The sequence below is a fragment of the Anolis sagrei genome, chromosome 2 (genome assembly GCF_037176765.1).
Source record: "Anolis sagrei isolate rAnoSag1 chromosome 2, rAnoSag1.mat, whole genome shotgun sequence".
NCBI lineage: Eukaryota > Metazoa > Chordata > Lepidosauria > Squamata > Dactyloidae > Anolis > Anolis sagrei.
The window spans coordinates 186,055,418-186,080,149 of NC_090022.1; the positions used below are offsets into that span (position 1 = coordinate 186,055,418).

At 40.8% G+C, this 24,732-nt stretch overlaps 1 protein-coding gene across 1 annotated transcript in view; it reads right to left on the minus strand.

Annotated features, from left to right (window-relative positions):
- Window positions 1-7,320: 7,320 nt before the first annotated feature.
- The window catches only part of DCTN2 (dynactin subunit 2), a 53,905-nt gene continuing 36,493 nt past the window's right edge, over window positions 7,321-24,732 (minus strand). The window contains exons 3-14 of the mRNA XM_060762981.2: window positions 20,320-20,416; window positions 18,820-18,881; window positions 17,712-17,810; window positions 17,139-17,299; window positions 14,136-14,289; window positions 13,550-13,615; window positions 12,488-12,526; window positions 10,657-10,734; window positions 10,473-10,544; window positions 9,312-9,414; window positions 9,064-9,155; window positions 7,321-7,860 (exon numbers count right to left, since the gene is read on the minus strand). Of these exons, the coding sequence (XP_060618964.2) occupies window positions 7,774-7,860; window positions 9,064-9,155; window positions 9,312-9,414; window positions 10,473-10,544; window positions 10,657-10,734; window positions 12,488-12,526; window positions 13,550-13,615; window positions 14,136-14,289; window positions 17,139-17,299; window positions 17,712-17,810; window positions 18,820-18,881; window positions 20,320-20,416 (1,110 nt within the window). The 3' untranslated portion in view covers window positions 7,321-7,773. The remainder of the gene's footprint in view (window positions 7,861-9,063; window positions 9,156-9,311; window positions 9,415-10,472; window positions 10,545-10,656; window positions 10,735-12,487; window positions 12,527-13,549; window positions 13,616-14,135; window positions 14,290-17,138; window positions 17,300-17,711; window positions 17,811-18,819; window positions 18,882-20,319; window positions 20,417-24,732) is intronic.

The window sequence follows — 24,732 nt, forward strand, 5'->3', positions numbered from 1 at the left end:
TTTTTTCAGAGAGCCCATTAGCAAACGTGATCTTACTATGCCCGCTGAAATACAGTACCAAATGTAACAAGCTCAACAGCTCAGCGGTTTAACCCATTGTGCCACTGGGGGCTCTCATTATATATTATATTATATTGTATTAAATTATGTAGGACTTTAAAGCACTAAATGGCTCTGGCCCAACTTGCCTATCTGAACGCATCTCCCCTTATGAACCATCTAGGGCCTTAAGATCGTCTGGGGGGCCCTGCTGTCGTTACTGCCTTCACAGGTATTTTTGATGGAGACGAGTGACAGGGCTTTCTCGATGGTGGCCCCTTGGCTATGGAACACCCTCCCTATAGATATTAGATTGGCCCCCTCCCTTTTAACATTCCGAAAAAGGTCAAGACATGGCTTTTTGAGCAAGTGTTTGCAAATGCATAGTAATTGACATAGGACAACAGAAGGACTAGACAACGACACCGGACAACATTTTCAGCAAGTAGACACTATGGATTTATATGTTATTGATTCTGTTTAGTTTTTATTATATGTAATGTTTTAATTATATTTATGATATTATATACATTGAATTTTACCCTGTAAACCGCCTTGAGTCACCTGCAAGCTGAGAAAGGCGGTATACAAATACAGTAAATAAATAAATAAGGTCATCCTATAGATAGAGCCCTCTGTGGCGCAGTGGGTTAAACTCTTGTGCCGGCAGGACTGCTGACCAACCAACCGGTCAGGAGTTTGAATCCAGGGAGAGTGGGTTGAGCTCCCTCTGTCAGCTCCAGCTCCCCATTTAGGGACATGAAAGAAGCCTCCCACAAGGAGGGTGAAACATCAAATATCCAGGCATTTTCTGGGCAACGTCCTTGCAGACGGCCAATTCTCTTACACCAGAAGCAACTTGCAGTTTCTCAAGTCACTCCTGATAAACACAAAAATTCCATACATTATGATGACAGTGATTGACCCATGTTGAACCCGAAAGGAGCAAGTAGGGCCACAAGCACACAAAGCTTATAATAGCTACATTACCCGATTTCTTAATATGCACCAGTGGATCAAAAGATTTCATATAAAAGCCCCAAATGCTGCATCCAGTCTTTGCTTCTTTCCACTTTTGTAATCCTGGATATTGCTTTCTTCCCATCAACTCCTTCAAGGTACAATAATCTCCCAGTTGGGTCATCACCTAAAACTTCAGTTTGTCTACCTGTATCTATCCAGAGGTAGCAGTAGAATACAAGTAGGAACAACTCCCTCAAGTATTTTTGACCCATTGATATTCAGAACCAATATTAAAAGGGGAGTTTCTATAGTTATTCCTACCTGTTATTTCTGTTTGTAAGTTAAAGGACAAGTTATTCATTCATCTATAACAGACTGATGATGTGGAGGTGTTGAGTGATTTCAGCACTGCATGAACATCAATAATGTAATTATGCTCACTCAGCTATTATGACCAGTCTGCTTGTTTTAGCACTTGCGGTTTGCTTTGCTAGATGAGAAAGGCCTGATTTCTCTACCTGTGTCTTCAGCACATTCTAAAAATGGCCAAATGTCTCTAAGGGATTTTCTACACTGACAGGAAAAAAATACCTAGCAGCTGCTGCAATCTGGACAATATTCTTTATGATTCACTAAGAATTCAGTACTTTGTATCAGCTTATGGCTTTAATCCAGTTTTTTACAACAAAAACAAAAAACAGTAAATCCAGACTTTTTTGCCATCTGGCCAACCCTCCATGGCAGCATTATATCTCTATGAAGTTGGGGCGAGGCATTAGTGGTAGGAAGAACAAGTTGGTGGGAGATGATCTGGGGCAGGTGGTAACATGATCATTCCCACCAGCAAGTGGTTCTTTCCCAGTGCAATCATCATCATCATCATCTCCCACTTTATTTTCCTAAAGGATTCCCAAAGTAACAATTTTAGGTTTGCCAGTGTGTTAAACTTTTCGTCCATTTAAGACAGTGGTTCCCAATTATTTTTTGACCAGGGTGAGGTTTTTTGTTTTTGTTTTGTCGTGTCAGGAGCGACTTGAGAAACTGCAAGTCACTTCTGGTGTGAGAGAATTGGCCGTCTGCAAGGACGTTGCCCAGGGGATGCCCGGATGATTTGATGTTTTATATCATCCTTGTGGGAGGCTTCTCTCAAGTCCCCGCATGAGGAGCTGGAGCTGTTAGAGGGAGCTCATCTGCCTCTCCCCGGATTCAAACCTGCGACCTGTCAGTCTTCAGTCCTGCCAGCACAGGGCTTTAACCCACTGCGCCACCGGGGGCTCCACCAGGGTGAGGTAGGGATGGGATATGTGTGTACGTGCATGCATGTGCATGCCTTAACTTCACCTGCTGACTTCAGCTCACCACATGGATTTCACAGTATTTTCCTTAGCAAGGAAAACTTGAGGATTTGCCAATTCCTTCCTCTGAAACAGATCCTGCACCACTGAGTATTTATTGGCAGTCACAAGCAGGAGAATTCATCACATGGCTCAATGGGTTAAACCTTTGTGCCGGCAGGACTGCTGACCGAAAGGTTGGCAGTTTGAATCTGGAGAGTGAAGTGAGCTCCCGTCTGTCAGCTCATGAGAGAAGCCTCCCACAAGGCAACATCTTTGCAATTCTCTCACACCAGAAGCGATTTGCAGTTTCTCAAGTCACTCCTGACATGAAATAAAAAACAACAACAAGCAGGCCCCTCTTATGCTAAGCAGTGGTTCCCAACCTGTGCTCTGAGGCGAACCACTTCCCAGGGGTTCCACAGCCACTCCAGGAAAATAAAAACTGAATAAGTTAAAGAACAAGAAATAAAAAGTAGAATCATAATAAGAAAACTAACAATTATATTCTGAACAAAAATTTGCCAAGTTGAATTTTGCACTAGAATACTTGGTCATTCTGCTGCCACTAACTCCAAAATTATTGTAGTATGAGACAGACAAGCGATGAGGCTGAGAGGGGCACTGGCCTGTTGCAGACATAGAAATTGAGTCTGAAAAGAGCTCTGTGAGTCCAAAAGGTTGGGAACCAAGTTATGAGGATTTCAGGAGTCTGAGAATGGTGGAATGGCTTGCCACCATTGCTCTCTTCCCACAAACATTACCTGTCACCTGAAGTGGCAACCTCAGTTTCCCTAATTGCAGGCTCAGTGTGGAGCAGGACTATGTACAGTCTACATGATGGTTCCTCAATGAAGAAATCACCAGGGAGTGAACCTGGGCTCAAAACTCAGAAACTATTATTTTTTAATCTCCCCAAAGCATGGTCAATGGCTGATTTCAGAAGGTGAGCCAATAAAGAGCTCAATGCAGCTTATAGTGCCCTGAAGAGGAAGCAGTGTAACTGCAATAAACAATAATTCTTGTTGTGATAGTAGGGAAAAATTAATTAAAGATCTCAATTACCGCAAAAGTACATCTAATCACATTGTGGGGAAACAGCAAACAAAATCTTTGTCCCACACAAGTCTTGCAAAGATACCAAATTCAATTGTAACACAGTGTTATGTAAAAGAGCAATGGGGGCCGTGATATGATGCCACATTGGTCCACATGGGTTGCACCAAAGAAAAGGAACTCCAGAAACCTATAGAATTAAATGCAAGGTTATAGTCAAAGCAAGCGAAGCCTCTCTGATGATTGATGCAGAGTAAAAACCAAGTCATGAGGACTTCAGGAATCTAATATGAGAAGGGCAAGACCCTCACAGTTGCATTAGCACAGGCAATTCCCATGACTCTGCCGATATTAAGCATCTAAAAGCAACTAATGAATATTTTAGCCTAGGGCACTATATTGTCCAACAGAAAATAAGTTTTGATTTGATAACGATGTATGTATAGATCAAACTTTATGATATGGAGTGTCCTGGGTTTCATCAGAAATAGCAAGGGTTGCTTTTTGATTATAATTGTTGTGAGTACCTGTTAATCTTTCTAAGGAACCATAGCAATGATACCATGATAAGCACTTGAAATAAACTAGCTGAGCTAGATATCCTTCAAACTTTGCTTTCCACTGGGAGCAGAGGGTCTCATTTGCCTGTGCTGATGCGCAGCTGTTGAGTAAAAAGGCAAGGGCATCAACAGAGATGTGGCGTGCATTCCACCTACAGCACTAAAAGTGAAATGAAAAGGAAAAATGATGAAACAAAAATACTTTGACCAAGCCGCTAGTCAATTGGCTTATGAAACAGTATGCATTCAGAAATTCAATTGAGAAGAAATAACATGCCTAGGAGCAATAGTGGGTAAACTAACTAGTGATTCGATAAATGGTGTGCATATGATTAGGGTAATATAATCCGTTGAATTAATAACAAAGAGTGGCATAAAGAGACATGGCTCAAAAGACTGCATTCTCCACCATTTCTGAGGACGAGGAAAGCTGAGAATGTGAGATCACATGACACAAACAACTCGCAGATGGCTTGTCAAACCTCCCACTTTCCATAAACTCACACTACCCAATTACTCTGTGTGATGGTAGATGTGGTTCTAAACAGGAATACCATCTCTATACGGTACCTGCCATGCTTAGTTGACTCTTCACTCAGTAGAGTCAAAAACTTTCTCCAGCTCTCCTTCAAATCACAGTGAATAGAACCTCAGTCTCTATCGGAGCTTCAAAGATACTTTTGGAGGACTAAAGCTCCCAGTCCTCAGGCTTTAGACAGTATGGCCAGTGGCCGGGGATGCCTGGGACTGTAAACCAAAAAGTCACTTTCCAAGTTCTATGGAGCCCCCAGTGGCTTAAAGCGCTGAGCTGCTAAGCTTGTTGACCGAAAGGTTGCAGGTTCAAATCTCGGAAACGGCATGAGCTTCCATTGTCAGCCCCAGCTTCTGCCAACCTAGCAGTTCGAAAACATGCAAAAGAGAGTAGATCAATAGGTACTGCTCTTTTTTTTTTTAAGAGAAGAAAGCAAAGCTCAGTCTCCTTTCCACTTATAGATCTTATGTAGATCTGGCCTTTAAGGTTTTGCTGTCTCCTGTCAACCACAGAGCAAGGTTTCAAAGATTTACTGTTGTAGCAAACAGCTTAATGGCTCTTCTTGGGAGACAATTAAGGCAATTAAGGATCGTAAACTTTACAAGCAGGAAGGTAACAGTGCTCCATGCAGTCATGCCGGCCACGTGACCGTGGAGGTGTCTATGGACAACGCTGGCTCTTCGGCTTAGAAATGGAGCACCACACCCCAGAGTCGGACACGACTGGACTTCATGTCAGGGGATATTCCAAGTCCTGGCTTTACCTCTGAGCTAAAACGCCGTATCTGCTTCTGCATAGCAATTCAAAGAGGTCACCAGAATTTACACAGGTGAAGGATTTGTTGGGGTTAATCTATTTTTTGAAACTGAGTTTCTAAGCTATATACATGAATAGAAATGTCCGTCGGAGGCCCAAACTGAGTATGCCTTGGATCCTACTGGTCACCTAAATAGTCTTTCTTTTTTTTTTAAGTCAAGATGTTTTAAAACTGAATATATTATTAAAAATGTGGGCATATGATGTGATTTCCTTGCCACTAATGATTTTAGTATAAACTCCACACAATGTGGCAACTGAAGTTTTTCATTGCCACACGGTGTAATCAGACATTCTTGACAAAATGAGCAGAACAGGTGCACATTGTTTTCAAACTTGTGTTGAGATTTTTGTGTTAGGACTCTTGAGTGTGGAATGAGGTAAGTGGGTTTTTGTAGCCTTATGGATCACTTCTTCTAAATGTTAGAAGTTTCCCTGAAGACTCTCAAACTGATGAACAGTGAGACAGTAAATCTTGCCAACTGAAAGGTTAACAGTTCGAAGCCGCATCAGGGTGAGCTCCTGATCTTCAGCCCAGCTCCCCGCTCACCTAGCAGATCAAAAATAGCAATGTGAGTACATGAATAGGAGCTACATTAAGCGTGAAGGTTTTTAGGCACAGCGTTTCAGAGGAAAGTTTTTGAACAAAGAAAGCTCTTTGACAAGATGGAATGACAGCACCCTCCTGTGGCCGGAACAAAGCACAGCCTCCAAAGAGGCCAAATGCTGAGAAAAAAGCATAAATATACCTCTATCTGATGTCTGTCATTTCATTGTATAATCGGCATTGAATATTTGCCGTATATATGTTCTGTGATCTGCCCTGAGTTCCCTTTAAGGTGAGAAGGACAGAATGTAAGTACTGTAAATAAATAAAAAAAATAAATTCTAGTACATCGGTGTCTATACAGTTCATTCTTCACTCTTTATATACTGTATTTCATCACATAATAGTCATCATGCATAATAATCACAACTCAATTTTTTGGGGACAAAATAAATATGTTTGTGTTCCTCACATAATAGCCACAGAGCCATTTGGGTATGATCCCCCCCCCCTTTTCCTTTCTTCTTTCTCCCAAGGTAAGACAGTTTTTAAAAAATCTGAAACGGAGATTTCTGGAACTCGGATATTTCCTCCTTCCTCCTTTTTCTGAGGCAAGGCAGTTAAAACAAAACCAAACAGAAACAGAGCTGCTAGTTTGAGGCTGGATCATCCTTATGTCTCAGAGGTTTAAAAAAAAACCCCCAGAAAATGGAGAATCTAAGGCAGATTTTTCTCATTGTGTAATAGACATATCCTCTTTTTTCAATAAAAAGGGATGAAAATCTGCGGGTCTGAAGTCATCCAATTCTTCAAAGCCTTTACACATGATGCCTCCTTTTTTCTCCTGCTCCCACTGTCTACTCCAGTAGTTACACAAGTGTGGTGTAACACAATTATTCTGGCCAACTGAATCTGTGGTGGATCTGTTCAAAGGCCTATTCCATCAAACATATTGTTTCCCATAGAATGCCACTCATTTGACCATGGGAAGCCCACAGGCAAAACATGAGGGTAGCAGCACTCTTTCCAGCAACTGGTATGAGTATAAAGAGGTACATATAGGCAACTCTACACATTCGCTGGGTTTTAGGAGCACAGAATCTCAGTGAAAGCAAAAAACTGCAAATGAAATAAATGATATATTTTTTAACCTAAGAAAACACCTCTCTACAAATGTCTGGATCCTCCAACATGACTTTAAAACCCACTAGAAACTGAGCAAAGAATCACACTGGAGGATCTAGAGATTTTTAGAGATAACATTTTAATCAAACCCATGAATTATCAATTCTGCAAAAATCAAACCTGCAAATCTGGAGGGCAAATTGCACTCGTTGGTGTACCAGAGGTGGCTATTAGTCATTGACTTCTCCTAGAAAGCAGACGAGAACTGAAGAAGGGAACTTAAGAAGCTACAGAAAAGTGAGGCCAGCACCAAATTGGCTCCTGATCAGAAGACTCAAGACAGAACAGTAAGCATTAAGAGTTTAATGACAGTAAATAATTATAATTATACAACAATATGATCCACCTCCATGCCAGACTGAGGGGGTACATAAGATACCTTTCCCAGCATAAGGCTCCTTGTTTGGGGTCAAACAGTGAGTGTTCCTTGCGCAGGTAGGTATGCAAAGGATGGTTCCCTCCCCCCCCCCCCCCCCCAGACTGGAATGCAGTGCTGCCCTCTGCAGTTGGCATTGCCATAAGGAGAGCAAAACATTGGGTGAGAGGAAGGGGAAGGGAAAGGCAGGGGGAAGAGAAGTCTGTCAGCAAACTAAGCACTCAATACCCTGGCCTGCATGAAGGCTGATCCCCTGCTACAAGTGCACAAGAAAAGGGACAGAGGTAGGGAAGGGACGGAGCAGTTAGTGCGTTTGGACAGCAGGCAACATATGTGCCTTGCCTCAGTAGACTGATTTAGGGGCTTCACTTGGCAAGCTTCTTCATCCGTGCATCAATGCTGGCAAAATTGTCCTCAACAGCAGCAAGGTTCTCCTTCATGGTCTTCTGAACCTAAGGAGAAAATGTGGAAAGCCGTCAACCAGATAGGCAACACAGTAACTCACCTGTGCAACTTGTGGGACATTATCACACAAGTCAGCTAGCACCATGCTCATAATAATTTGAGTTCACAAATGCTTCAAAAAAGTTATGAAACCAGCCATGAATGTGATCAGAAAAACTCTGAAAAGGCTCCATGCTCTCTACCAGTTAAATAGTTGTATTTTCAGACCTGGATAAATGGAGCACATTTTCCTAATACCTCATTTCCCTCAATATGTCTCTGGGGCCATGATGGACCCTCCATCCCATCCCACCCCCCACAAAAGGGAGGGAACTAGCAGAGCTGCCACTCCCCTTCAGGAAGGGGTATTTCCTGATTCATGATTTGGAAAAGGCTTTGCCATTAGGCCCACCTTCAACAACAGCTATACCTGCCGTTTCTAGTCATGGCAGGATGCTATGTGATTCTGCTTCCCAAGAGCAGCCTTCGGCGAGTATGACCACAAGCTACATGTGGCTCCTCACAGCCTTTTTTGTAGGTTCTCCGTGGATATTTCTTTTTTAATCTTCCCATTTCCTATTGTTAAAAAAGGCATCTTGTGGACCAAAAATTATCTAGAAGGGCTCAAAATTATGGCTAAATGCCCCTCCTGTTGTGTAAAGGGACATTTTTGAGATTATATTTGCCAGATGCAGTGTGGAGATGTGGCCCTTCATGGTCTCAGTGCACCCACTAACCTTCCACAATTGGCCTTCCCTGTGTGGCTGTGTCAGTTGCAGAGTAGTTTGGAAAAGTTTTTTTGGGGGGGGGGGGGGAGGGGGGGCTATGACTCTCAGAATTCCCCACTCTCCACAAAGACATATTGCTTGGGGATTCTAGGCCTAAAAGGAAATTTCTCCAACTCTCTACATCAGTGGTTCTCAACCTACGGGTCCCCAGATGTTTTAGCCTTCAACTACTAGAAATCCTAACAGCTAGTAAACTGGCTGGGATTTCTGGGAGTTGTAGGCCAAAACACCTGGGGACCCACAGGTTGAGAACCACTGATCTACAGCAAACCCACACAACCTGTGGCTCTTCAGGTATTTTGGACTTCAGCCCCAAAATTCCTGACCACTGGCCAGGGCTTCTGGGAGCTGGAGTCCTAAACACCTGGAGAACCAATGGTTGTATAGGCCTGCTCTACAGGGAAAGTGCTCTCTGAGTCCCACCTGTGTCAGCAAAGTAATGTTGTCCTTCAGGGAATTAGCAATCATCTGTTGGGTAGTGTCCAAGTGAGTCAGAAGCTGTCCAAACTGCATGGCTACGAAAGACAACATCAACAAAGCCAAATTAGGAGGTAGAGTAAAGATGCATTCAGCAATCAAATTGTTCATAGGGTAAAAATTGGAAGCCCAATGCTTTTGTGCCTCCAATTTTAAATCTGCCCCGTCCAGATGAGCTTGGCCCAGGGCCTCACCTTGTTCATGCAACTGCCGCACCGTGACTAGGCGCTGCACCACTTCAGGCAGGGTGCTGGCCAAGGGACTCCAGTGTTGCACAGTTTCATAAAGCTGATGTACCTAGAGGGGAAGAAAGGAGGAAGGTCACATGGGAAACTGAAACAGGACATTTGGTGCCCCCGCTGCACATGTTCAGAGGTGGAGGCATCTCTTGCATACACAACAAACAGCAACAAAAATGTAATCAGGATTGTCCTCACATTATATAGATCTCTTTGCTTTTATGAGGACAGCTGAAGCCAGTTAATATTGATCTTGTGTACAAACATTCCATGTCCATTCCTTGAGAGCTACAATGCCAAGAGTGACCTGCCTTGAATGGGTCAGCACAGGGAGAATGGTCATATTGCCTGAAGCTGCCTAAAATGCAATGAAATTCAGTTCCATTCATACATGCAGTTGACAGCTACCTGGTGTTGAGCGACTCAGTGATAACCATTCAATGTGAAACAGTCAGGAAAGCAGAACAGGCACTCACAAACACAATCTTATTTTCCTTCCTTAATGTTTCTCAGGCTGCAGTTGCCAATTCATATTGGGATTTTGAAGTCTTTGAAAATGAAACTAATCCTACTGGCTTCCTCAAAACATTCACAACTTAGTTGCTCTAACGTTTTTGGGCTGTAGGGCTATGTTCCACAAGCATTCTCTCCTGACATTTTGCCTGCATCTATGGCAGGCGTCCTCAGACGTTGTGAGGTCCTCACAAGCTCTGAGTACACCTGCCATAGATGCAGGCAAAACGTCAGGAAAGAATGCTTCTGGAAAATGCCCATACAGCCTGGAAAACTCACAGCAACCCAGTAATTCCAGCCATGAAAGCCTTCGACAATATATATTCACAACTGAGATGCATCTATTTTCTTTTTCAGTGCAGGCAGGAATCTTATGAATTCTATACAGCAATGTTCTTTGCCATCAGGAACAGGAATCACACTGATTCAATGCAGTTCCAAGATGTTGTAGTCAGAACCAGGGCTTGGGTAGAAACTGCTGGAAGTACCTTCACTGAGTCCACACACACATATGCAGATAGGAATGTACAAAGTGGTATTGTGGATTTCTTATGCACTGAGGTACAGACAGAAACACAGACATACAAAGAAAAGGGATCTGACCTTGCTTTGAGTGTCTGCATCCTCCACAGTGGCCTTGTGTTTGGCAATCTCATTCACCTTTCCCAAGACACTCTAGAGATGAAAAATCTGCTGTTAAAAGAGCTTGGGTCCAGCCAGAATCCCCCAAATCCATGCATAGCATGACTCCCCTGGTTGATTAAACTACTTAAGAGTTAGGACGTACCTGTAGCCTTGCCTCCACCTGGTCCAGGGATGCCACATCTAAGGAGCTGACTTTGGCCTGCATGATCTCTACAGTTTCCTACGGATAGGGTGTGACAAGGAATAAGTGAATTAGAACAAATGCATATTCGCAAAAAATAGTTTTCTAGTTCAAAGCAATATAAGGAATTGAGCATCTATGCTCATTCTGACATCTCCAGCCTTTTATTCCATGGATATGTACATTCCTCCAGCTTACAAAGCTCAACTGCCTGGCGTAAAGTACAACCCCAAAATCCATGAGGGATATGTTCTTGAACTTACTATAGAAAACCATGGATAAGAGTGAACCCAATTGAAATGAACAACATCTGACGGGAGCTTCCATAGAATTGCCTGGGGGACCCAGACAATTCCTAGAAAGGATACATTTATTTCAGATTCAATGAGGTTAAACCATGGTTACAGATCCCATTGGTACAGAGTTCATGTTATTATCCTATTTGTCCACAGGCTATATGTAACATTTGCTCTAGCTAGATATAATTTACCTTTCTGTTTCAAAGCCTTCACTGTTTAACTTCTGGATATTTCTTTCTCTACCAGCTACAATATAAATAATCTTGGAAATTTGGCAAAGAAAATGAATCCTTACTCTATCACCTTTGATATCATTTCAGTGTCATTGTTAATAAAAGGAAATAATTTAAGTTCCAAAAACTGGCAAGATTATAAGACTTAAGAGATTGATTTAATATGTCTTTGCTGAAATGTGGTAATTAGCCACAAGAGCAATTAGAGCAGTGGTTCCCAACCTGTGGTCCATGGACCAACAGTGGTCCACAAGAACTAAAATATGGTCCGTGACCTCATCGTTACTACACCATTGCAACGAGAGCGACTGGTCTCACAAAATCTCCTTATAGTGCAGAGGCTTATTAAATACAGTTTTCTGTGGGCGAGCAGATGGCAACTACTGAATAGCATATGTTCTGTATCAGAAACTAGAGCTGATGTTGTCTATCCAATGCAGTTTTCTTAATCAGCACCCCAAATAGCCAAACTAAATCTAAAAAAAGGTTGGGAACCACTGAATTAGAGGAGTATACTCTTTCTTTATTCAAAATTCTGCAAATAACCTATTTTAGTTTTTTGTCTGAAATTCAAAAACAGGCCACAAGGATGTTACTTGTACTGCCATGCGAGCAATTCATACTACTAAGTGAAATGGAAGATTAAAACATGGCTTCTAGGCCATGTACATTTTTAATTTCAGTTATTTTTTTAATATTGAGGAATAAGATTGATCTGTGGAAAAGATTTGGAAACAATCATCCCAGATTCTGACTGACTAAGAAAATGTGTGCTTAAAAGTGGTATTGAAACATTTGTCCTCAAGTATTGAAGACCACAGTATTCAATACCCCCGTGAAATAGAAAGGACTTTCTGAAGGCTCTTATACCTAGAGATTTCAAGAGAAAATATTTTTATCTAATCAGTGAACAATGAAATCCACAAAAGTTAAGCTTGCAAACGTGGGTGCCAACTGTATTTGATTACTCCGAACAGCAGAGATTAAGAAAAGCACACTGGCTCTTGCTACCTGCCAGAGGACTAAGGATGAAAAGGAAGATCATCTTTTCAAATCAGTACATTCCCTCCTTCCTTGTTCCATTCTTTGGTTTACCCACATATACTCATTACACCACTGATCCATCCCAAACCAGGCTTGCAACATCCATAGATGAAACTAATATACAATCCTTAGGCCCAGTTCTTAAAAGCAAGACGCTTAGATTTCTTTCAGTCCTATGAAGCTCAGACTACTCCAAAGATCCCATTAATTCCTTACCATAAGACTACCTCCTTGTAGTCCAACAGACAGAGGATTCTAAACAGAGAAAAAAGGCAAAATTAATGACAGACAGACACTGCAGTGCTAGACAGCCTTTGGTAAGAAGGTGAAATGTCCATGATGCGAAATAAGGCCACTCAATAGTGCACTGTGGTGCTCATGAAGCATCAACACTCTAGGATGGGGTTTCTAATGGGGAGAAAAAAGGAAAGTTGGACAGCAACGACAGCAGAGGAAGGGTACGAAGCGTTAGTTAGGGCTTTCTAGTTTCCATTTCTCAACTTTTCTATCTCCTTTGTTTCAAAACTGTGTACACCCACTTTTCTATCTTTTGTTTTAGATATTTAAAAATGATCGTATTTTTTATTTATTTTTTAACATGCTGGAAACCTTTTTTGTATTAGACAACAACAAAAGAAGACAAAAATGTAAGGTGATGAAAATGTCCCTATTCTATATCCACTCTTGTACCCTTCCCTATGCATAATGAAAAATGTAAAGGTTTCCCCTTGACATTAAGTCTAGTTGACTCTGACTCTGGGGGTTGGTGCTCATCTCCATTTCTGTAGATACCTCCTAGGTCAGATTGCCGGCATGACTGCATGGAGCGCCGTTACCCCGTCCCACAAATTTGAACCGCCGACCTTCTGGTCAACAAGTTCAGCAGCTCAGCTGTTAAACCCGCTGCAATACCACAGCTTCTTAAAATATAATCCCTAATATATTTACAATAAAAATATGGGTAAAAAAGAGAAACCAAGTCTCAATTCCATTTATCTATTGCTTAGCAGGCTTAGGGAAGGTGGGAATTGCAAGAGACAGAAAGTGGAAGACAGGACTGTTTTGCCAAACAGCCCATGCTACAAGGGCATTCCTTTTTTCCATACATTTGACTGCAAAGAAGAAATAATCTTCATGCCATAAGAGTGGCTAATACATAGGACGATGGGATTACTGTAATCTTAGCCTGTTATTAAGCCTACTCCTGCTGTTACCTAAGCTTTTCCGGTCCTCATATTCACTATGCGCTTGGTGTTTCCACTCTCCCATTTGTCTCACCTGGACATCCTGCTCACAGCGGACTGTAGCTTCCAGTTCAGCCAACCGTTTCTCCAGTTCTGCAACCTACACAGGCAAGAGCAAGCTGATGAGGATGTTTCAGTCTCCTTACTTCCCAAAAATAACTTTGAATTTCAGAAGAAAAGTCTAACGAAGTACTGTCAAAATTTCACCTTGGCCAGCAATGGCCCTACTTGAAGAGAGCTACATTAAGTAGCAGCAGATAGGGGTCAAGGGAGTTAGAGTTGCTCTTGAAGGAATGCATTGGCACTTGGGATTTTCCACTTTCGCAGCGGTCCTACACCCCTAAAGTCCATGAATTTGGGGGGAAGGGGAGAACTGTAATATAAAACTGTTCTATAGATTGGGAAGTTGACACAAAAATAGATTCTTCCTTTTCCAGCCATAAATCTGCAGATGGAGGAATGCTTGGCTCTCTATTACCCTGCCCACAGAGCTTATTGTGAGAACAGAAAGGTACCTTTCCACAAAATGAGACTCGTTCCAAACGATTCCCCTCTCACACATTTATCTCTCCAAGACATTTCCTCAGAACCTCTAAAGAGCAAGTGATGAACATTCTTACCTTGGCAGCCTGAGAAAATTTGTCCTGCTCAGGCCGGGAGTGCAGCTCGTAGGTCACCGTGTTTACAGTGCTAGCAGGGGCTTTTGCAGGGCTCTTCCCACCTGGAGGAGTGGCTTTAGTACTCCTGGCCGCTTCCAGTTGAATGAGCAAACGCCTGGCAAGTTGAAGAAGCCATAAATGTTTACATTTATTTATTTATTATTGCATACATATCCCGCCCTTCCCACCTCGAAGGGGACTCAGGACGGTTTAAAACAAGGCACAATTCAATGCCACAAATACTTAACGTACATAATACATAAATACATAAATATTTGACGTATTTATTATACAAAGTAAGTGAATGTAGTTCTCCATAGATTACACTGGTTTTAATTGCTGCTACCTGCTGTTCTTGAATTTCACTCACAGATTAGAATAGGAAGGCTGTGAGAATGGGTACACTCACTGGCTTACAACACACATGGTCCATCTTATTAAAAATCAATTTCTCCTTTTCCATAAGAAAATTTGTGTGATCTAATTAGTTATGTTCTTGTATGCTTATGGCCAATGAGCTTGGTGAAAGGTTTCTCACTTTGAGAAATGTACTAAGAATTCTAGTCAGCCTTTTACTTACACTAAACATATACATAATACTGTACAGTAGAACCTCGACTTAAGAGCATCCCGATTTAAGAGCATTTTGAGTTAAGAGCAAACACCAGGGGGAGAGCTAGCGCAAGTGTACAGGGCTTTAGGCCTCCATGCTTCATGCTCTTGTCCGCTTTGAGGAACTTTGGGTTAGTTGACTGTGTGGTTTTTATTCCTGGTATGTTTGGTTTCATGAAGAGAGAGAGAGAGAAAGATTGAGAGAGAGAGAAAGAGAGGGCAAGGGAAGGAGGGAGGCTGGAATGAGTACAGTATGAAGAAAATGATTCTTCAACATCTTCACTATGTGCTTTGTGCTTCTTTCTTTTTTAATTGTTCCACGTGAATGTGCATTTATACATTATGTGTTATTTATAATGTACATTTTATTTAAACACACGTAAAATGGGGGGGTGTAGGGGGGCTGGAATGATATAATAGTATTTCAATGGGCATATTCACTTTGAAATATCAAACTCTTAACTCAAAGCATCACAATATATGTATGTATATTTTAGTGGTTGGTATCCCTCAAATGTAATTGCATTTTCATTTTTTTATTCTGTAAGCCATAGTGCACGCTGAATCTTTCTAGATCTTTTAAAAATAAATAAACTGAATGAAAAACTAGAAAGGAGAAAATACTAGGCAAAGTTGGAATTGAAAGGAGAACATCAAGCTATGCTAATGGGATAGAATTGAGGGGGGGATTCATCTTTACTTTTCAACCCTATGTAAGTGCAAAATCTGGGATAAGGAAGCCCCTTAACACAGATTTTTGGGCTATTTTGATGCCTGGAAGGTGCAATGAATATGATGAATATAGGAACGGAATTATAGACGACGAATTGGATCACGATTCTAGTTACGAGACGTTGTTGTGTTGTTATTGATGTGCCATCACTGTATATTGTGCTTTCTTGGTTTTTAAATCATTTATTGCTATTTTGTTATGACTGTTTTTGCTATGTTGTGAACCGCGTTGAGTCGCCTTCGAGCTGAGAAACTGCGGTATACAAGCAAAGTAAATAAATAAATAAATAAGATCGGTAAAAAAAAAAAACACCACTGTGCCAGTGGGTTAAACCCTTGTGCACACTGAACTGCTGACCTGAAAGTCAGCAATTCGAATCTGCAAGATGCGTGAGCTCCCATCTGTCAGCTCCAGTTTCTCATGCGGGGACATGAGAGAAGCCTCCCAAAGGATGATAATACATCCAGGTGTCTCTGCACCCCGGACAACGTCTCTGCAGACGGTCAATTCTCTCACACCAGACGTGACTTGCAGTTTCTCAAATTTATTTATTATTTTATTTACTACATTTATATCCCATCCTTCTCACCCAGCAGGGGGACTCAGAGCAGCTCACAAAAGGTAGCAATTGGATGCAATACATATACATAAATACAATAAAAATAAATATATGCATTAAAACTCAAAAAACAACAATAGCTTCTAACACAATAAAAAAAGACCATGATGTTAGATGTCATTCAATATTTTAAGTTGCTTTTTCTAGACATTATCACAACAAAACATTTATGTATCAGTACAGCTTTTCAGACATGCTAGCATGACTACATGAACAAGTTCTCACGCTTTAATTTTGTTTTTATTAACATCTAAATAATATAAATACTATAGACGTGTCACATATACAAAATGTTTGAAATCAATGTCAAATGGACAACTGGGAAGGGTAAAAAAAAATCCTTCATTAGCTTTTTTAGTGCCTACAAGACATAACTCAGCACACTGGGTCAGATTTTCAAAGATTTAGGGCAGCAAAATAAAATGTTCCCACTATATATTTTTTTCTTTTGAAAGCCCACATCACTCCCTGCAGAATATAACGGCAGCTACTGTTCTACTGTTGACTGCAATAATGACCCAGTCCCTCAAGGAAATGAACTGGATATGATGACATCATGTTCCTTCTAGTCCTATGATCTAATCTGAATCTAGGCATGGTCTCCTTCTCTGGCATCTTTCAAAAATCATCTGTCAGGAGTGCATGGGAGAACAAAGTCAGGTTGCATGACCCTTGTGGTTTCTTCTAACTTGATATTTCTGTGATTCTAGGGGCTCCTGTTAAGCACGAACAAGACCCCAAATTTCAGGAAAAGGTTGCAAATGGGCCTTTTTTGGCTTCACAATATTTTTTTCAGCCACAAGAGACCTTTCCAAACCCTTGTTTGCAGTAACAGCCATGTCTGCTCTCCATTACTGTCTGAACCCATGTGAGGCTGGAAAGGTTGCTTCTTCAATGATAGCTCATAGAATCTCCCAGGAAGGACGACTCCTTCACATGTTTTTCAGGGTTAAGCCTCGACTATGGGACTATGCTTAGTACCAACTGAATCATGACTTACTTGGCCAAAGCACCATCAGGATCTGTTAAGTTAATGGCAGCATCTGGCCCAAGCAGTTTCTCCAGGTGGGTGGAAACCAGTTGTTGCTTCAGACCAGCCACCTGTTTTGCAAGGGCAACTGGTGTCAGTTTTTCCTCAGCTGTAGATTCCTTCACAGTGTTCTGTGGAAGGAACATCAAAAGCGGTCTTACAATAAATCAGGTCACTGGTTTATCTAGCACAGTAATGTCTCCCATCCAAATAAGAACTACATCTAAATCTGCTTAACCCCTGAAACCAAATAAGATTGCAAGAGATCAAGGTATAGGCCTAGAGACACTAAAATTAACAGTTGTTATAGACCCAAACCTCTCTACTACTGGGCTATTTTTAATTATGCTAGCATTGATGCTACAGCACAAGACCTGACACATTAAGACAAAAACTCATTTACCTGATGCATTAGATTTTACATTAGATGCTGTCTAGCAATAAAACAAGGACTAGACTTGGTCTCAAGAGGTGGATAGTTCCACAGATTAAAGGCAAAGGGGCAAAAGTAAATACGTGATAAGAGAACAGAGAAATTCTTACCTTAATCTTCTCTACTTCAGTAGTCAGCTCTTGAACTTCATGCAACAAACGTTGGTATTTCTGCTGGGGAGTTTCTTTAACACCCAGTCCTTCTCCTAACTTAAGGGAAATAAATAGATTCTTGAATCAAAAATCAATATTTGAATACAGAAAGATCCTACAGTAATAAGTAACAGGTATCATTGTGCTGATAATACTTTGAATAACATACTCCTCAATACAATAATATAATAAAATAATAATAATAATAATAATAATAATAATACACTTTATTTGTACTCCACCACCATCTCCCCAACGGGGACTCGGGGAGGCTTACATGAAGCCAAGCCCAACAACACAGCAACAAAATAAAATCAAAACATAAACAGCAACACAATCAATTACATAAAACATACACTATAAGAATTTTATAACCAATATAAAATTACAGTAAAATAAAACAATTCAAGACAGAAAACAATGAGTGGGCCACATGTACAAATTAAAATACTAGGGATAAAAACAAGGGGTGAAATAGCAGTGGAGCAACTTATTTGTGACGGAGGAACTCTTCCGAGATGGAGTCAAGAAAAAGGACCTTCGTATAAAGGGTGCACTGAAGACAAAATTAAGGGTGAATGGTGAAATAAGATTATATAGTGAATCTCTGAAAGCACAGTGGAAAAGCCAGGTTTTGAGATTCTTCTTAAAACTTTCTAAGGTGGGGGCTCGCTTAATCTCACCAGGCAGTGTATTCCATAGATGGGGAGCCACTGAGGAAAAGGCTCTCTCCCTTGTTCCCACAAGGCGGGACTGAGACAATGGTAGAGGTGAAAGGAGAGCCTCCCCCAAGGATCGGAGGGATCGGGCAGGTTCATGGAGGGAGATGCGGTCACGAAGGTAGGGTGGTCCCAAACCATTAAAGGCTTTATAGGTGATAACCTGTACCTTTATAGGTGATAACCTGTACCTTGAATTGGGCCCGGAAAATACCCTGCAACATATACTATCTATTGAACCTCAGGAACATATTGATTATTACTTAGTGGAAGATTTATAGCGTACATAGTTTTTGTCTCAAACACCTTGGGCTCCTCTGTTCAATCCAAGTATATTAGATACTTACGATTTCATAGTCTCCAGATTCGTAGCCAGTTCTTTTGGATTTACCAATGCGATCAGAGAAGTCTAGAAGATAAAAGAGGGAAATTAAATGTTACTGTTTATAGACTACCTCCTATTTCATGTAGTTTTCATTAAAAATTAAACACAATTGGCTCTTACAGGGAAGAGCTCTTTGCTCATGAAATCACTCTTGTAAAATAGAGCTTTCTATCAACTTCTCATGTATTTCACCACACATCTGTAAAGTCTGGTTGCGCAATTACCCTTGTAATAAAAACTGGAGCTACTGGTATCTTAAATCTACAAACACATATTCAAATAAAAAGAAGGACCATACTGCTTTCTTGCAAAATTCCCATAGATGATGGTCACTCTGATATACTAAATTTCAATAAACCTCTGGCGTGTAATCACTTAGACAACACAGGCTATATACTCATACATATCTGGCAGCAACAATACAAATGTGTTCATACGCAAATGCATATATTCATTAAAAAGGAGCTTGTATTAGTAGGACTTTCCTAAAGCATTTTGTTCACCAAGAGAAAGATCATTATACTATGTAATAAAATGTGAAAAATTTTCTGTAGCTGCTTTGAAAGTGTTATTTGCTGTTTAATTGTGTGGTACTTGATTTGAAAGTAGTTGTTATACTCCATAAATTTCATTTTTGTGGCTGCCATTTTTTAACCTTCCATATGCATTTTTAACCTTTTGTATAGATCGCAAAAACAAAATTTTCCCATGTTTTTATGATAGAATCAATTAGGAAATGGCATTTATAACCTAGTAACAAAAACTGCATCATATGATGTTATGGCAGATACGTCTCCTTCATGGGATATGTATATAAACTGGTGAGAGTCTCAGTTAATTAAATGAGGACTCTCTGGGAAGGTACTTCCATCATCCCTTAGAATTTTCCAATTAATGCAATTTCATATTATTCTGTTTAATGGCAGAAGTTGTCAAATACTTTAATTGTGATCCCTGAATTTGTTCAGGACATCGTTTTCCCTCTGTTCTTTGTGTACTCGCTAGTTCAGAGCAGACTCTAGAACTCAGTGGCTCCCAACCTTTTTTTGACCAGGGACCACTTGACCAGAGACCACTTGACCAGGGACCACTCTCCAACATTAGTACTAAAAGGGTTACAAATCAGTTTTTGTCAACTTTAGATTTGATTTAGTTATTTGGGGGTGCTGATTCAGAAAACTGCAAAGAACAGACCACATCTAGTTTCTGATACAGAACATATGCCATCCAGTAGTCGCCATCTACTCGCCCACAGAAAATCATATTTACTAAGCCTCAGCACTATAAGAGGGTTTTGTGAGACCAGTCTCTCTCGTTGCAATGGTGTAGCAATAGTGAGGCTGCAGACCATATTTTAGTTTTTGTGGACCACAGATTGGGAACCACTGCTCTAGATCTTTTGGTTCATCCCTGTCCTCAGATGTATTCCAAGTGAGGAACCTATGGAAACTGATATACTTACCTAGTCCCCTGGTGCCAACTCTCTTGTCCTTAAATTTATCATAAGCTGCATTTGGATTGACTATGATATGTTCCACACTGGTGCTAGTTAGCTCCTCCTGTGCAGAGAGACATACAGATATCAGATAGCCCAATTCACACTTCTACCCAACTTCTCTCAGCAGTTTCCAAGCTATTATCACAAAAGTCCATCAAAACACAAGAGGTTTTGCCTGAAACCTTGAGAGGTCTGAGTATTCCTGTCATAACCACCATGGCACTCTTACTGTTTTTCAGCCTACATAAATGATCAATGGTGCTGATAAACAAAGAGAGCAAATCATTTGGATGAACCTTTTGGAAGCCTCCCTCCTCACCTTCAGAAAAGGAGTGAAAATGTGGCTCTGGGATCAAGCCTTCAGAGAAGAACCATAGTGCAAGTAGATTAACTGGAACTATGTGCAATGACTACCAGAATGACCTGGATTACGATTGTGGATTGCTAGTAGTGCTAGTAATGGTTTATAATGTTTTAATGTATATAATTTTGATTTCAATTTTAATTTCAATGTATTTTAACTGTATATTGTTGTGAAGGCACTGAATTATTGCCTATCTATAAGCCACCTTGAGTCCACCCCGGGGAATAGAAAGGCAAGATATATAGTAAACAAACAAACAATTGGGGCCATAAAGAGGGGAGACTTCCTCTTCCCTGAACAATTTGAAATAGTCAGAAGGGGCAAGAGAATTGGTCCCCCCCCCCCCCCCCCACTGCAGCACTTGATTTGGCTCACTTGTTTGAGCCAACAGAAGCAAGCTTCCTTTGGTGCCACTTTTGATGAGCTGCTCATGGATTTCTGCTCTACCTCAATGTTACTGTAGGGACCTCTATGGCACAGAGCTTTGTGCATGAAGGATTTAGCATTCCAGACCTATACTCTTGGGTCTAAATGTATCCAGAGACTTTATCAAAGGGCACAAGTGGCCTACCACAAGGGGAAAAAAGCCCAACCATCAGATGCAAATTTGCATTTCATATAAATGATTCAACACACTGAAAAATGGACTCTGTCTCATTTCCAAAGGTGTGTGTCTTATCAGCACATGGTTTAATGCTCAAATGTTGAACAGAACACTATAATAAAAAAACAAAAACAAAATTAGAATACAACTGTTTCACTTTGGGTCAGTTATATAACAACATTTTCTTTTACTCTTGGATTTTTTCTGCAAAAGTAGCTAAAGCTGCAAGGAAGAAGTACTTTATTTTGGGAACCATACTTCTCACTTCTGTAACATTCATTCAACTCAGTAGAGCTTACTTGATTTCTTCCCAAAGCAGGTATAAGAAATATGCATCTACACACAATCATATATGCTCTACTTTTTAAAAAAGACAGACAACTGGCAAGAAGATGAAGCAAGCTGGAGAACTCATGCACTTCCTTGGCATTGGGGGGGAGGGGGGGAATCCTCCATTCAAATTCTTCTACATTAAAACTGAAATATGAGTGCAAAGCTAGTCTCATACCATGGGGTGAAAAGCCTGCTAGGGCCATCCTTATAGTCTTGGACTATAAGGACTACTTTAAATTAAGTCGAATACTCTGAACAAGGTACGACTAACAACTTACAACTTCATTCCTGCAGGAAAACATCACCTCCGACTAAGCCAGAGCATGACCAGGCACACCTGAGCCCAAAATAATCCAGTTTCATTGAATCAAAGCATATATGGAATGATGGAAATGAATGTTTACATGCTTACATGAAAGACAAGGTTTTGGGGTGGTTTTTTAGTATTAAGAAAAATCAATTACAATGAATATAAAAAATTAAATTAACATAAAAGAATGGGAAGGGTTAGCAACATGAATTATACAGTATTAGTAGGATTAGCCAGCCATCTGGTTTTGAGGGAGGGATTAATATTTCAGTTCCCACTTCTTCCAAGATAATGAGGGAACGTAATGTAATTAAGGGAGCAAATTTCAGGAATTGGCAGCCCAACCAACATAGCCAATGGTGAAGAGTGCTCTGAGCTCAAGTCGTAAGAACACAAGAATCTGCCTGTTATGGATTCAGACTACTGATCCAGAAGTAGCATATATGATTGGCAATCGCTCTGTATATTCTTAGTCAAGATGCTTTTTTTGTCATGCTGAAAGAAAGATCTCTACTTGGCAGTCTCCCATTTAAGTATTAACTAGATCCAATCTTACATAGCTTCTGAAATGGAGAAGACTCAGTAGATTCAGGATAATAAGGTAACTGACAAAATCTTGAGGGTCATATGATTCCTAACCCTGCTGAAGGGGAGTGTGTGTGTTTGTGTGTGTGTGGTGGGGGAGGTCTAATCTACTTAACATGTCAACACTAGACATGGCTTCCAAGGGGAAGCAATTATTTTTTGTGTGTGCAGAGGTGGCAGTGGGTGGGATTGTGACAGAACAATTACAGAACAATTAACCTTAGAATTTACAATATAACCATAGGAGAAATGGCAAAATGTGGGGTTCATGAAATAATAAAAGCATGCATTTTTAAGATTATTTGGTGACCTGTCATAGTTGATGAGAACATGGATTGAAAAACAGAGCCTTAGGAATCAAATTCTCATCAATAACATTTCCCAGCTCTACTTGATCTGATTCTGATTACAGTGTACACTGCAACTGTATCTCAATTTAAAGAGCAACAATGGTCCCTTAAAGATAAACTAAGTGACCACAAGACATTAATATTGAATGTCCCACAGGACACTTGCTTTTTGTTGAAACAAACTAATAGGTATCCCCACAAAAGTTAAGATTATCCCTATTAACTGCTGCAATTTTTCTCAAGTATGTTCAGGAAAGAAGACCTAATATGCAGTAGAAACACAAGGTGGGGCTAGGCTTCCATTGTGGCTTTGAATTAGTAACAGCAATCAATACAGATATTTTTTTCTCTGCAGTGTGTGCATTTTAGGCCAAAGCTTATGAGAGAATCTGAGAGGTTTTCTCGGCAAAGGCACTTAAGACTGGCAGAACAGGAGAGCTCGGACAGAAGGTTATGAACTTTCTGAGTTCTTGCCACAAGGCTGTCAAAACTAGAAAGCTAGGAGTATAATCCAGGAGGGGTTAGTGAGCAACTAAAAACAAAAAAAAAACAAAAAACCTTGTCCCCGCTTGGACTCGGTGGCCACAAGGAAACATAGTCTTTATAGTCCAAGCTATCAACTATCCAATGACCTACTTCAAGATGGGACTCCAAAAGGAGGCAACTACAATTCAGTGCCCTGCACTGAAATGGCACAGCGCCAGAAATCAATGCAGTGCCTCTCAAGTGTTGTGGCTGGGGATGTTTATTAACCCACGGAAACCAAGCTGTTGATGTTCAGAGGCCGCTCTGTGCCATATCCAACACCAACCCTACCCAACAGCTTTCCACATTGAGAGAAACAGCAATTTCCATAGAACAGTAGTTCTCAACTTGTGAGTCCCCAGGAATCCCAGACAGTTTACCCCAGTGGTTCTCAACCTGGGGTCCCCAGATGTTTTTGGCCTACAACTCCCAGAAATCCCAGCCAGTTTACCAGCTGTTAGGATTTCTGGGAGTTGAAGGCCAAAACACCTGGGGACTCACAGGTTGAGAACCACTGGTTTACCAACTGTTAGGATTTCTGGGAGTTGAAGGCCAAAACATCTGGGGACCCACAGGATGAGAACCACTGCCATAGAAAAACACTCTCCACCAGCAGATCTGCTTGCCATTTGAACTATTAGTAGTCAAAACACATCTTCTTGCCCCGGTTCTCTCCTCCAACTGTCTTAACTGGGAAAGGAGAGGTTTTTCTTTACATGCGCTGGGGCAGCATTTTTTGAGCGAGAAAGCTCAGGCCAATTATTACTTTTTTAATGAATATAATTTGCCCTCTCCTCTCCTGAAGTGCTAGAGAAAAGAGGGCATGCTGCCAACACTTTGGAAACAGCATGACGGCTGTAATGGACTCTGATGGGAAATCTATGGCTTCATCAAGGCCTGACTCTCCTTGAAGAGCCATTACAAGAACCTTATATTCATTCCTGCTCCTTTTGTTGCTCGCATTAATGTCAGTGGGATACACTGTTCTCAAAACAACAGAGACAAAAAAAATAGCTCCATCAGATTAAAATGGCTATGAAATCACAGCATGAGAGGCAATCACTACAAGAAGCATCACAAAAAAGAGACAAACTCCACAAAGCAGGCAGCATTTCTAAAGGTATTTGAAGGTCAAAACTAGGGCATCTGGATAGTTCTTCCCATTTCATAATGTTGAAATTTTTCATTCAAAGCGAGAGCAGGCTAAGACCACTTTATCCAGCCACTTTGGGCTTCCACAGTACTCTGTGTAATGATTGAGAGAGGAAATCTGGATTTGGTTTTGTTGGGTTGTTTTATCACAAGA